The sequence below is a fragment of the Eucyclogobius newberryi genome, unplaced genomic scaffold (assembly GCF_026437365.1).
Source record: "Eucyclogobius newberryi isolate DKJ021-1_F unplaced genomic scaffold, fEucNew1.0.hap1 SCAF_9, whole genome shotgun sequence".
Lineage (NCBI taxonomy): Eukaryota > Metazoa > Chordata > Actinopteri > Gobiiformes > Gobiidae > Eucyclogobius > Eucyclogobius newberryi.
Window position 1 is genome coordinate 17,286,167 of NW_027316532.1, and position 14,174 is coordinate 17,300,340.

Consider the following 14,174-nt stretch of genomic DNA (forward strand, 5'->3'; position numbering starts at 1 on the left):
TCACACGCCTCATCATAGTTTTTTACATTTCACATTATTATTCAGTGTTTTATGTTGTAAAGTAAATTCCTAGTTTGTGCATTCTTGTGTCAATAAAAACCTCTGATGAACGTGTAATATCTCTTTAAACTAAATAATTTTTATTTTATTCTTTGTTCCACAGTGAAGGCAACGAAACACTATTATGTTATAAACTGTGGAGTGAAAAATATTACCGTATTTTCTGGACTATAAGTCGCACCAGCCAAAAAATGCATAATAAAGAAGAAAAAAACATATACAAGTCGCACTGGAGTATAAGTATATAAGTATAACTATAAGTATAAGTCGCACCCCGGCCAAAACTAGGAAAATACAGTAATTGTGACATTTTAGAAAGGAAAAGCTAAAAGTCCTTTTGCATCTGTTTATGTCACTTTACATTTGATTTAATAAAGCATAAAACATTAAAATTAGTGAAGCAACTAATGATTATTTTAGTAACTAGACGGACTTTGTGTTTTCTGTGTGTGTTTAAGTCCAGTATGTTGAAATAGTATGTATATTGATTCATTTCTCCCTGTGGCCCTCAGAGGCGACTGTTGTTGTGATTTTGGGCCTTACAAAAATAAATTGATTTGATTTGATTTGATTTAAACGGTCAGCTGTACAATGACACTTTGAATGACATTTTTAAACAAATAAAGGTTGAAATATGGCGAAAGAAGGAGAATATTATGAATAAAGTGTGTTATCGATGAAAAATGTATGTAGTGTATTATTTTTTTGACATTTTGATGTAATAATGTGTTTGTCATCAAAACCCTTTTTGAGTGAGTTTTAGAGTCCAGATTATGTTTATCAGAAAAAAGTACGACTCGTCACAGTTACAGCGCCCCCTACAGGACGGACCACTCAAATGCAGTGAAGATGAATATTTGAATTTGGCTAAAAAAATATATAAAACGTTATCATTCTCATTCTCATTCTTTAGGTTTATAATTTCACTTCCTGTTTGTAATTGATGACATCACAGTGGGAAATTACCCATCAAACACTGGGCCAAAACTCATCTAATGTCACTTTTTTAAATTTAACAAATAGAAAATATATGAGAGCGACTTTATTTTGTTGAATTAATGTTTAGAGTCAAAAAAGTTGTTTCTTTGTGTAAATTCTGCATAAACTTTGACTGGAATGAGTGTCCCTGGTGTGATGTCACTTCCTGTCCCTGGTGTGATGTCACTTCCTGTATGACTGTCCCTGGTGTGATGTCACTTCCTGTATGCGTGTCCCTAGTGTGATGTCACTTCCTGTATGCGTATCCCTGGTGTGATGTCACTTCCTGTATGGGTGTCCCTGGTGTGATGTCACTTCCTGTATGAGCGTCCCTGGTGTGATGTCACTTCCTGTATGAGTGTCCCTGGTGTGATGTCACTTCCTGTATCAGTGTCCCTGGTGTGATGTCACTTGCTGTATGAGCGTCCCTGGTGTGATGTCACTTCCTGTATCAGTGTCCCTGGTGTGATGTCACTTGCTGTATGAGCGTCCCTGGTGTGATGTCACTTCCTGTATGAGCGTCCCTGGTGTGATGTCACTTGCTGTATGAGCGTCCCTGGTGTGATGTCACTTCCTGTATGAGCGTCCCTGGTGTGATGTCGCTTGCTGTATGAGCGTCCCTGGTGTGATGTCACTTCCTGTATGAGTGTCCCTGGTGTGATGTCACTTGCTGTATGAGCGTCCCTGGTGTGATGTCACTTCCTGTATGAGCGTCCCTGGTGTGATGTCACTTGCTGTATGAGCGTCCCTGGTGTGATGTCACTTCCTGTATCAGTGTCCCTGGTGTGATGTCACTTGCTGTATGAGCGTCCCTGGTGTGATGTCACTTGCTGTATGAGCGTCCCTGGTGTGATGTCACTTCCTGTATGAGCGTCCCTGGTGTGATGTCACTTCCTGTATGAGCGTCCCTGGTGTGATGTCACTTCTTGTATGAGCGTCCCTGGTGTGATGTCGCTTGCTGTATGAGCGTCCCTGGTGTGATGTCACTTGCTGTATGAGTGTCCCTGGAGTGATGTCACTTCCTGTCTCTGGTGTGATGTCACTTCCTGTCATTTTCTACAGATTTTTCAACGTTTTCTCCACAAATACCTGCTCGATCGGTGTAAAACTATAATATATATGCACAAGTATAAATGGGCCCTTTAAGTCCGTCCAGAGCTCACAAAGGTGGATCTGGTCTGTCTCCATGGCGACGGTTTGTGTTCTTTACCTGGAATCGGTCGATGGGGTCCTCCTGCTGCAGCTGGCTCTCCCTCAGACTCTGGTACTCTTTCTCAAACTTCTTCAGCTTCTTCGTGGGAACCTGAAAAACCGACAGTATAAACGACTGTGACGACACAAAACACACGAGAGCCAGAGTGTGAGATCTGCACAACAACGTGTCACTAAAGCACACTGGAAGGCCTTTAAAGCACCCCCAACAGGTCGGACCACTCACTGAACTAAAATGCAGTTAAGATGAGGTTTTGCTAAAAATTATAAAAATGTATCACAGAACAGCACATTTTTTAGGTTTATAATTGAGTGTCTGCGTCATAAAGCAGACACTATACAAATACATGTAAATATGTATATGTATATGTAAATCTATGTAAATACAAGAACATATTATGTTGTATTTATCTTGTATTTTAGGATTGTAGGATTTTTTACTCGTTTCAACTCCTTAACACTTTCACCGATTTCAACAAGTTATACCTCTTTACGATCACTTTCACCGTCTTAGGGGGGCTATTACTTTTGACCTTTTTACACACTGTACTTTTTTTCAGTATTTGCAAAAGTAATTTGCTAATGCTAACGCTAATGCTAACACTAAAGCTAATTAGCGTTAGCATTAGCGTCTCTGTTGCTAGGTGACGGAGGTACAGGGAGGAGGGGGTGCAGCCGGGTCACCGAGGCTCTCTCTCCCTTTTTCCCTGCTCAGGTCTGCGTTCAGCACGATCTTGCAATTTGTCAGGAAAAACAACTATTTGAGTCGCAAACTACACAATCATCAACTGTGAATTACTGAGCGTCATTGGTATGACGCAAAACGCAGCAGAAAACATGGCCGCGCGGGAAGGCGAGAGCCATCATCGCCGCTAGCGCGGCTTTAATGTAATTTGTTGTCAATTAAATCAGACTTTTTATCTTAAGTAGTAGTATCAGTACTATGTACACACATGTAGTACTTTTACGCAAGAACGCAGACACTTGCAATGGCTTCAGCCATTGCACATTATCTAGTTCCACTTACTGTTTGAAATTGATGACATCACAAAAGGAAATTACCCAGCAGACACGGGGAAAAAACTATCTCATGTCACTTTTTTAAAATTTATTTGACAAATAAAAATATATGAGTGATTTTATTTTGTTGAATTAATGTTTAAAGAGTCAAAAAAATTGTTTCTTTGTGTAAATTCTGCATAAACTTTGACTGGAATGTCCCTGGTGTGATGTCACTTCCTGTATGAGCGTCCCTGGTGTGATATCACTTCCTGTAAGAGCGTCCCTGGTGTGATGTCACTTCCTGTATGAGTGTCCCTGGTGTGATGTCACTTCCTATCATTTTCTACAGATTTTTCAGCGTTTTCTCCACAAATACCTGCTCGATTGATGTAAAACTATCATTTATATGTACAACAGGTATAAATACTCCAAAATAAAGTCAAAATTATAAAATCATAAAAACTTGTAAAACAATGTCTAAAAATAACATTATTTTGTCAGTTTGGGTCACACTGTCCAAGAAACTAAGATTACCTGGTTTATTGTTCATCCGGATGATTCACTTCACAACATAAATGTAAGAAGTAAAAACTGAGAAGTATTTTTCATTCCCCTGAAGCTGCATGTGAAGCACTTTTTCTGTCACTTTTTTATCTGTGTCTAAAGAATGAAACAGTATTTCGTTTGGTCGTTAACCGTGAATAATCATACTCAAACACTGACATTTGAGGAGCAGAGGAAAAACAATCTTCTCTCTCGCCCCGGTGTGGAGTCAGAGTTACCACGGCGACCTGCTACGGCGTAATCACATGACCTCCCGCCGGGTCGTCACATGACCTCCCGCCGGGTCAGGACGCCGCCTCTGGGAAATCTCTAAAGGCTTTTACAGCCGAGCAGTTACACGTTAGAACGGTGTTAGAACGGTGTTAGAACGGTGTTAGAACAGTGTTAGAACAGTGTTAGAACAGTGTTAGAACAGTGTTAGAACGGTGTTAGAACGGTGTTAGAACAGTGTTAGAACAGTGTTAGAACAGTGTTAGAACAGTGTTAGAACGGTGTTAGAACAGTGTTAGAACAGTGTTAGAACAGTGTTAGAACAGTGTTAGAACGGTGTTAGAACGGTGTTAGAACGGTGTTAGAACAGTGTTAGAACAGTGTTAGAACAGTGTTAGAACAGTGTTAGAACAGTGTTAGAACGGTGTTAGAACGGTGTTAGAACGGTGTTAGAACAGTGTTAGAACAGTGTTAGAACAGTGTTAGAACGGTGTTAGAACGGTGTTAGAACGGTGTTGGAACGTGTTAGAACGGGGTCAGAGCGGGGTCAGAACGAGGTTAGAACGGGGTCAGAACTGGGTCAGAACGGGGTTAGAACGGGGTCAGAACTGGGATAGAACGGGGTCAGAACGAGGTTAGAACGGGGTCAGAACGAGGTTAGAACGGGGTCAGAACGAGGTTAGAACGGGGTCAGAACGGGGTTAGAATGAGGTCAGAACGGGGTTAGAACGAGGTCAGAACGAACGAGGTTAGAACGGGGTCAGAACGGGGTCAGAACGAGGTTAGAACGGGGTCAGAACGAGGTTAGAACGGGGTCAGAACGGGGTTAGAACGGGGTCAGAACGGTGTTAGAACGGGGTCAGAACGGGGTCAGAACTGGGTTAGAACGGGGTCAGAACGGGGTTAGAATGGGGTCAGAACGAGGTCAGAACGGGGTTAGAAAGGGGTCAGAACGGGGTCAGAACTGGGTCAGAACGGGGTCAGAACTGGGTTAGAACGGGGTCAGAACGAGGTTAGAACGGGGTCGGAACGGGGTCAGAACGAGGTTAGAACGGGGTCAGAACGGGGTTAGAACGGGGTCAGAACGGGGTTAGAACGAGGTCAGAACGGTGTTAGAACGGGGTCAGAACGGGGTTAGAACGGGGTCAGAACGGGGTTAGAACAAGGTCAGAACGGTGTTAGAACGGGGTAAGAACTGGGTCAGAAAGGGGTTAGAACGAGGTCAGAACGGTGTTAGAACGGGGTCAGAACGGGGTTAGAATGGGGTCAGAACGGGGTAAGAACGAGGTCAGAACGGTGTTAGAACGGGGTAAGAACGAGGTCAGAACGGTGTTAGAATGGGGTCAGAACGGGGTTAGAATGGGGTCAGAACGGGGTTAGAATGGGGTCAGAACGGGGTAAGAACGAGGTCAGAACGGTGTTAGAATGGGGTAAGAACGGGATCAGAACGGTGTTCGAATGGGGTCAGAACGGTGTTCGAACGGGGTCAGAACTTGCAAACTGTTCACCGCCTTCTTTTTCTTTCTCTCACTCCTGAGGACCTGTGGACCCAGATGCCCCTCCCCTGGTGAAGTGGTCCCTGCCCCATGTGGACGGTCCCTCATCTGCCTGAAGAGTGGCTCCAGTTCGCCTCAGTCGGTCCCTCATCTGCCTGAAGAGTGGGTCCAGCTCGCCTCCGACGGTGCCTCATCTACCTGAAGAGTGGGTCCAGCTCGCCTCCCACGGTCCCTCATCTGCCTGAGGAGTGGGTCCAGTTCGCCTCCGACGGTCCCTCATCTGCCTGAAGAGTGGGTCCTGCTCGACTCCGACGGTCCCTCATCTGCCTGAAGAGTGGGTCCAGTTCGCCTCAGACGGTCCCTCTTCTGCCTGAAGAGTGGGTCCAGCTCCAGTCTCCTCGTGTCCGTCTGTCCGTCTGTGAGAGTCGGATCTCTCCTTCACTGGAACTCCTCCAGGTTTCTACGCTTTTTTCCCAAAGAGGTTTTTTTTGTAGTTTTTCCTGGCCGAGAAGGAGAGTCTAAGGACAGAGGACCCTGGGACATCGTCCCTCGCCACCACAGACATTGTCTGACTTCATCGCCACCACAGACATTGTCTGACTTCATCGCCACCACAGACATTGTTGATTCATTTCTCCCTGTGGCCCTCAGAGGCAACTGTTGTTGTGATTTTGGGCCTTACAAAAATAAATTGATTTGATTTGATTTGAGAACGAGGTCAGAGCGGGGTCAGAGCGGGGTCAGAACAGGGCTGGTGTTTTGAGCGCTACACGTCGTTTACACACTTGCTGGACGTGGGTGTGGTCAGTTAGTCATTACAGAGACGCCTTCTTAAACACACAAGCTCAAGAGTGAAGGAGTGATAAAGTCCAACAGGTCAACGACGCACGAGGTCAGCTGAGAAGAGGAGAAGGAAGGAGGAAGGAAGGAAGGAGGAGAAGGAGAGAAGGAAGGAAGGAGGAAGAAAGGAGGAAGAAAGGAAAAAAGGAAGGAAGGAGGATTAAAAGAAGGAAGGAGGAGAAGAAGGAGGAGAAGAGGAGAAGGAAGGAGGAAGAAAGGAGGAAAAAAATGTGTAAAAGTGATAGATTTACGACCACACGGGGAACTGAGTGCTCGGAATGTCAAAAATGAAAACTTTTTCAATTGCAGAAAAATACAATTCAAAATATTCCTGACACGTCTCATAAACCAGGACTAAACCAGGTCCAAACCAGGACTAAACCAGGTACAAACCAGGCCTAAACCAGGTCTAAACCAGGACTAAACCAGGTCTAAACCAGGACTGAACCAGGACTGAACCAGGACTGAATCAGGTCTAAACCAGGTCTAAACCAGGACTGAACCAGGATTAAATCAGGACTAAACCAGGACTAAACCAGGACTAAACCAGGACTGAACCAGGATTAAACCAGGACTAAACCAGGACTGAACCAGGACTGAACCAGGTCTAAAGCAGGTCCAAAGCAGATCTAAAGCAGGTCTAAACCAGGGCTAAACCAGGGCTAAACTAGGTCTAAACCAGGGCTAAACCAGGTCTAAAGCAGGTCTAAAGCAGGTCTAAAGCAGGTCTAAACCAGGTCTAAACCAGGGCTAAACCAGGTCTAAAGCAGGTCTAAAGCAGGACTTTAAGACCTTGTGTTTTACAGGACTCATAAACATGTTTTGTCTGAGTAGAAAAACGTCAGGGTTGTCTTTAAATCCTGCCCTGGATTTGAGTCTCTATAGCGGGATTCAGCCTCAGACCAGGGACCAGGGACCAGGGACCAGGGACCAGGGACCAGGGACCAGGGACCAGGGACCAGGGACCAGGGACCAGGGACCAGGGACCAGGGACCAGGGACCAGGGACCAGGGACCAGGGACCAGGACCGGGACCAGAGACCAGGGACCAGGGACCAGGGACCAGGGACCAGGGACCAGGGACCAGGGACCAGGACCGGGACCAGGGACCAGGGACCAGGGACCAGGGACCAGGGACCAGGGACCAGGGACCAGGGACCAGGGACCAGGGACCAGGGACCAGGGACCAGGGACCAGGGACCAGGGACCAGGGACCAGGGACCAGGGACCAGACCGACTTAATCATAGAAACGTGTTCATGGATTTCCCTGTAGCAAACGACATCTTTGTAGCACCGAGATTTCACTTTGGAACTTTTGACCCTGACCATGAATATTTAAATGAAACGACGAGTCATTTTCTGAGAACTTAAAGCTGGAAAACACAACGTTATTGAGAAATGATTAATCCTGTTTACGAGCTCCTCTTCTCCTTGTCTCCAAGCCTCACAAAAACACCCGTTTCAACTTCAACGATCCGGACGCATAAATCACCACAGACAAATCACCTTGACTACGACGGGCAAGCTAGCTTTTCTTTATTTCCCCCGTGAGAGAAAGTAGTGTGTGTTTTTTCCTCTTCTTTACCACAACTACAGTTTTTTGCCTCACGCAGACACCACAGAATTTTTTCCAAATTATTCAAGTTTCAATGGTTTTCCAGAGCTGCGTTGTCATCGTTTCCATCGGTTACCACGTGAAACCGTCCACGTGAAGGCCTTGTGTGGTTAGACGAGGTACAAACAGCATCTCGAGGTACTTTGGATATTTAAACGTGGTTAAAGCTCGTCGCCGGGGGAAACGAGGTCACTAAATTACATTACGGACATGAGACAAACAAAGACTCGATTCAGGTCCGTTTGATCCAGTGATAGAAACAAACGCTAAAGAAGAGAAACGGTTTATGTTTTTATGTTTCCGACGCCGTGATCCTTTTATCGTTCTACAACTACACAGTACTACGACAACACAGTACTACAACTACACAGTACTACGACAACACAGTACTACAACTACACAGTACTACGACAACACAGTGCTACGACAACACAGTAGTACGACAACACAGTGCTACGACTACACAGTGCTACGACTACACAGTGCTACGACAACACAGTGCTACGACAACACAGTACTACGACAACACAGTGCTACGACAACACAGTGCTACGACTACACAGTGCTACGACAACACAGTGCTACGGCAACACAGTGCTACGGCAACACAGTGCTACGACAACACAGTAGTACGACAACACAGTGCTACGACAACACAGTACTACGACTACACAGTGCTACGACAACACAGTGCTACGACAACACAGTGCTACGACAACACAGTACTACGACAACACAGGGCTACGACAACACAGTGCTACGACAACACAGTGCTACGACAACACAGTGCTACGACAACACAGTGCTACGACAACACAGCGCTACGACAACACAGTGCTACGACAACACAGTGCTACGACAACACAGTAGTACAACAACACAGTACTACGACAACACAGCGCTACGACAACACAGTGCTACGACAACACAGTGCTACGACAACACAGTGCTACGACAACACAGTACTACGACAACACAGTGCTACGACAACACTACTGCAGAAAGTACAGAGTATTTCCAAAGTGACGCAACGACCGACACGGCAACAACATCAAGGTCCTGTTTTGAAATGAACATAATTAAGGGCGTGCTTCATATAACGAGATGATTGTGTCAAAAGAACATTCGAATATCACAATAACTTCATAATCGATATTTATTTCCGATATGGCACAGTCGTAGGACACGCAAGAGGACACGCGAGAGGACACACGAGAGGACACACAAGAAGAACACAAAAAAGGACACACAAGAGGACACAGGAGAGGACACACAAGAGGACACACAAGAACACACTAGAAGAACACACTAGAAGAACACAAAAAAGGACACACGAGAGGACACACAAGAGGACACACAAGAGGAACACACGAGAGGACAAACTAGAAAGACACTTAAGAGGACACACAAGAAGAACAAAAAAAAGGACACACGAGAACACACGAGAGGACACAATAGAAAGACACTTAAGAGGACACACAAGAGGACACACTAGAAGGACACTCAAGAGGACACACACACCTACCACGGCTCTGAGCGCGCGCAAAGGTCTGGAACGGGCCACGATGCTCGCCAGCGCGTCCTCCTCGCCCTCCTCGCCCGGGCGCTCCACAACGTGAGCGTCGTAGGCCACCATGATGGACACTTCCTGCATCATTTTCACTCGCAACGGACGGACGCGGAGAGAGGAGGAGGGAGGAGAGGAGACCAGGAAGGAGACGAGGAGGGAGGAGAGGAGACCAGGAAGGAGAGGAGGCGATGAGGAGGGAGGAGAGGAGACCAGGAAGGAGAGGAGGAGGGAGGAGAGGAGGGAGGAGGAGACCAGGAAGGAGATGAGGAGGGAGGAGAGGAGACCAGGAAGGAGACGAGGAGGGAGGAGAGGAGACCAGGAAGGAGAGGAGGCGATGAAGAGGGAGGAGAGGAGACCAGGAAGGAGAGGAGGAGGGAGGAGAGGAGGGAGGAGGAGACCAGGAAGGAGATGAGGAAGGAGGAGAGGAGGGAGGAGAGGAGACCAGGAAGGAGATGAGGAGGGAGGAGAGGAGACCAGGAAGGAGAGGAGGAGACGAGGAGAGACCAGGAAGGAGAGGAAGGAGAGAGGAGACCAGGAAGGAGAGGAAGGAGGGATGAGAGGAGACCAGGAAGGAGGAGGAGGGAGGAGAGGAGGGAGGAAAGGAGACCAGGAAGGAGAGGAGGAGAGGAGACCAGGAAGGAGAGGAAGGAGGGAAGAGACCAGGAAGGAGTGGAAGGAGGGGGAGAGGAGACCAGGAAGGAGAGGATGAGGGAGGAGAGGAGACCAGGAATGAGAGGAAGAGACAAGGAGGGAGGAGAGAAAAGGAGACGAGGATGGAAAGGAAGGATATGAGGAAGCAGAGGAAGGAGATGAGAAAGGAGGAGAGGAAAAGAGACCAGGAAGGAGAAGAATGAGATGAAGAATGAGAAGAGGAAGGAGAGGAAGGAGACGAGGAACAAGATGTGGAAGGAGGAGAGGAAGGAGATGAGGAAAGGAGATGAGGAAAGGAGACGAGGAAAGGAGACGAGTGCTGCTGCTGTTGACAGGTTTGCGCTCGCGCTCGAGAGTGAAGTGAAGAGAGGGAGGTTTTAGAGTGCTTCATAAGACACGCCTCCGTCTACCTCACTCTAAAAACTCAGGAGAGAGAGAGAGAGAGAAGGAGACAGAGAAGGAGAGAGGAGGGAGCGAAGAGAGGGAGAAGGAGGGAGGGAAGAGAGAGAGCGAGAAGGAGAGAGAGAGGAGAGAGGAGAGAAAGGAGAGAGAGGAGAGAGAGAGAAGGAGGGAGGGAAGAGAGAGAGTGAGAAGGAAAGAGAGAGGAGAGAGGAGAGAAAGGAGAGAGAGGAGAGAGAGAGAAGGAGGGAGGGAAGAGAGAGAGCGAGAAGGAGAGAGAGAGGAGAGAAAGGAGAGAGAGGAGAGAGAGAGAGAGGGAGAGAGGGAGAGAGAGAGAGAGAGAGAGAGAGAGAGAGAGAGAAGAAAAAAAAACACCGGTCTAACTCTTTAAAAGAAAAAAAATGCCTTTCATGACCTTTCTAAAATTTCACAGCAGGAAAAAGTGAAGAGAGAGTGAAGGAAGGAGGGAGGGGAAGAAGAGAAGGAGGTGAGAGACAGAGGACTGGGAGAGAACAAGAGGGAGCAAGGCGGGAGAGAGATAAAAAGGACGAGGCGGGAGAAGGAAATGAAAGAGAGAAAGAGAAGGGAAGAAAAGAGAGAGAGATTGAAGAGAAAGACAAGGAGGGGCAGAGAAAGAGGAGGAGGAAAGAGGAGAGGGAAGAGGGAGTAAGAGAAAGGAAACAAAAGATAAGAGAAGGAAGGAGTGGAGAGGGAGAGTAATGCAGGGGAGAAGGGAGAGAAAGAAGTTTATTTGGAGTGAGAGAGAGAAAGAGAAAGAGAGAGGATGAGAGGAAGGGAAGAGAAGTGAGACAGTGAGAGAGAGAGGAGGAGGAGGCGAGATAGAGAATGAGAACGGAAAGAGACTGAGAGACAAAGGAGAAAGAGGAGAAAGAGAAGAAAGGGGGAGGAGAGGAAAGAAAGGAGGCAAAAAGAGGGAGCGAAGAAGTGAGACAGTGAGAGAATGAGAAAGGAAAGAGTGAGCGAGATAGGAGACAGAGGGAGGGAGGGAAGGAGGGAAGGAAGAGGGAGGGAGGAAAGGAGGGAAGGAGGTAGGGCGGAGGAGGGAGGGAGCACAAGGCACCTGTTTGTCCCTGTGTAAGTCTAGAACCGGGATGACGAGGCAGAACAGACTCACAGCACTTTGTCGACACTACGGAACTTTCCCACTTTCCAACACGTCGTCACGGCAACAAAAGTCAACAAAACGGTGCGGATGAACAGAAAGCGTCAAGTAAAGTGACTTAACAAAGCACTTATTCAAGTGAAAGTGCAAAGTTGAGGTTCAGGAAAGTATTTGAGAGAAGTATTTGGCCAAAGTATGACTCAAGTAAGAGTACAAAAGTATGACTCAAGTAAGAGTACAAAAGTATGACTCAAGTAAGAGTACAAAAGTATGACTCAAGTAAGAGTACAAAAGTATGACTCAAGTAAGAGTACAAAAGTATGACTCAAGTAAGAGAAGAAACAAAAATGAGACAAACTAAATGTGATGGAGCGAGAAACGCAAATCATTTCATTTTATTTCATACTTTTTACAGGTTTACTCAGGAAAGAGCGCGCACGTCAATAAAACTTTACTCGAGTAGAAGTAAACGTTTGGAGTCAAAAAGTTACTCCGAGAAGTGTAATTTCTTGAAAAAGTGACTCAAGTCTAAACCAGGCACAATCCGTCTGTTTGCGGATCTGCAGCTCGAGCCTCTAAAAGAGAAAGTGAACGTTCAAACCACTTCCTTTGGCTCCAACACGTCCCCGTTTCATTATGATCACAAACACCTCTTTACTCTGTGTTTTTACTTCTTTACTCTGTGTTTTTACTTCTTTACTCTGTGTTTTTACCTCTCTCCTCTGTGTTTTCACCTCTCTACTCTGTGTTTTTACCTCTGTCCTCTGTGTTTTTACTTCTTTACTCTGTGTTTTCACCTCTCTACTCTGTGTTTTTACTTCTTTACTCTGTGTTTTCACCTCTCTACTCTGTGTTTTTACCTCTCTCCTCTGTGTTTTTACTTCTTTACTCTGTGTTTTCACCTCTCTACTCTGTGTTTTTACCTCTCTCCTCTGTGTTTTTACCTCTCTCCTCTGTGTTTTTACTTCTTTACTCTGTGTTTTCACCTCTCTACTCTGTGTTTTTACTTCTTTACTCTGTATTTTCACCTCTCTACTCTGTGTTTTTACTTCTTTACTCTGTGTTTTCACCTCTCTACTCTGTGTTTTTACCTCTCTACTCTGTGTTTTTACATCTTTATTCTGTGTTTTTACATCTTTATTCTGTGTTTTTACCTCTCTACTCTGTGTTTTTACCCCTTTATTCTGTGTTTTTACCTCTTTACTCTGTGTTTTTACCTCTGTGTTTTTCACCTTCCTGCTCGCCGTGCGCAGATAAAAGTGCACGTTTGGGGTTTGGAGTGTCGCTCGGGGAGGAAGTCGTCGCCGACCGCAGAGACACGATGGTATCTGGCAGTCGCCGTGACAAAGGGGGCGGGGCCAGGGGTGTTCTCGTGTTTGTAACGACACGGAAACGACAGATAATACGACGTCTGAATTTGTCTCTAATACTTTAGGACGTGAACATGTTGTATCTGTATCTTATTATTGCCTAATGTCATAATTAACAAAGTAAATATATTGCATCGAACATCGAGGTCCTCCATCCGACAGAAATGTTTTTTAAATTAAAATGTTTTACTTATGAAGAAAAAATTTGCCTCAATTTTGTCTCTGCTACATTTTTATTTTGACAGTTACATTAAGACAAGAACATATGTGTTTGAATAAATCTGAAATTATTAATTCTTATTCCTCTTCTGTTTTTTTGTTTTATGTTAGAATAAATAAATGAATAATACATATATATATTAAAATCCTGATCATTTCCGATATTGCTCTGAGCGTGACGTCGTTCATCTCGTGAAGCCTCGCCCCGGCACAGAACTGACGTGGAGACACTCTGTAAAGTTTAAGCACCAGACGACAGCGCGGTCGCTATGACAACCAGCTCCTCCCGCCTCTCAACAACAACGACGACTGGCACAGCGTCCGAGGTCTTTCAGTCACAGTGAACGTGAAATTAACTCAAAGCATTTAATTCGAAATAACTTAAACCAAAAGATTTTAAATTATGAGCATTTGTGGATTTTTATTATCATCATCATCATTTATAATTACTTGATATTCAACGTCAAAACGAGCTCGATCTCGTGGACAGAGTATCACGACCGAGTATCTTTATATTTACTCTCGAGGTAAATAAACTCACCTTCATCACAACATAAAGAGCTTTAACTCACATCTAACACCATCAGATCTCGACCGTAAATGCATTGAATGAGGGGGTTCCACAGGGATCAGTACTGGGCACGCTTCTTTTTATTGTATAAGTGAATGATTTCTTCATAAAATCGTCTGTGCTGATGATACAGTTATTTCTATCGCATAAAAATCTACAGTATCTTCCAAATATAGTCACCAGGAAAGGTGAAAAATGAATTTGACAGTTTGGACGCAGTGACAGTTTGTGTGTCGATAAATGCTACGGGCGCAGTTCATAAGTTCAGTTCAGTTCAGTTTCTATGCTGAACGA

General features: G+C 45.5%; 2 protein-coding genes across 4 annotated transcripts in view; both read right to left on the reverse strand.

The window, feature by feature from the left end:
• The window catches only part of LOC140353630 (ubiquitin-ribosomal protein eL40 fusion protein), a 287,808-nt gene that overhangs the window by 120,669 nt on the left and 152,965 nt on the right, over positions 1-14,174 (reverse strand). The window lies entirely within an intron of this gene.
• Positions 1-14,174, reverse strand: part of rabgap1l (RAB GTPase activating protein 1-like) — a 151,155-nt gene that overhangs the window by 5,116 nt on the left and 131,865 nt on the right. For 2 of the 3 annotated variants that reach the window (XM_072438271.1, XM_072438273.1), the window contains one exon: positions 2,249-2,341. In XM_072438271.1, coding sequence (XP_072294372.1) covers positions 2,249-2,341 — 93 coding nt within the window. Of the gene's footprint in view, positions 1-2,248; positions 2,342-9,502; positions 9,662-14,174 lie in introns of those variants that run through there. The other variant, XM_072438272.1, reaches the window with a different exon arrangement.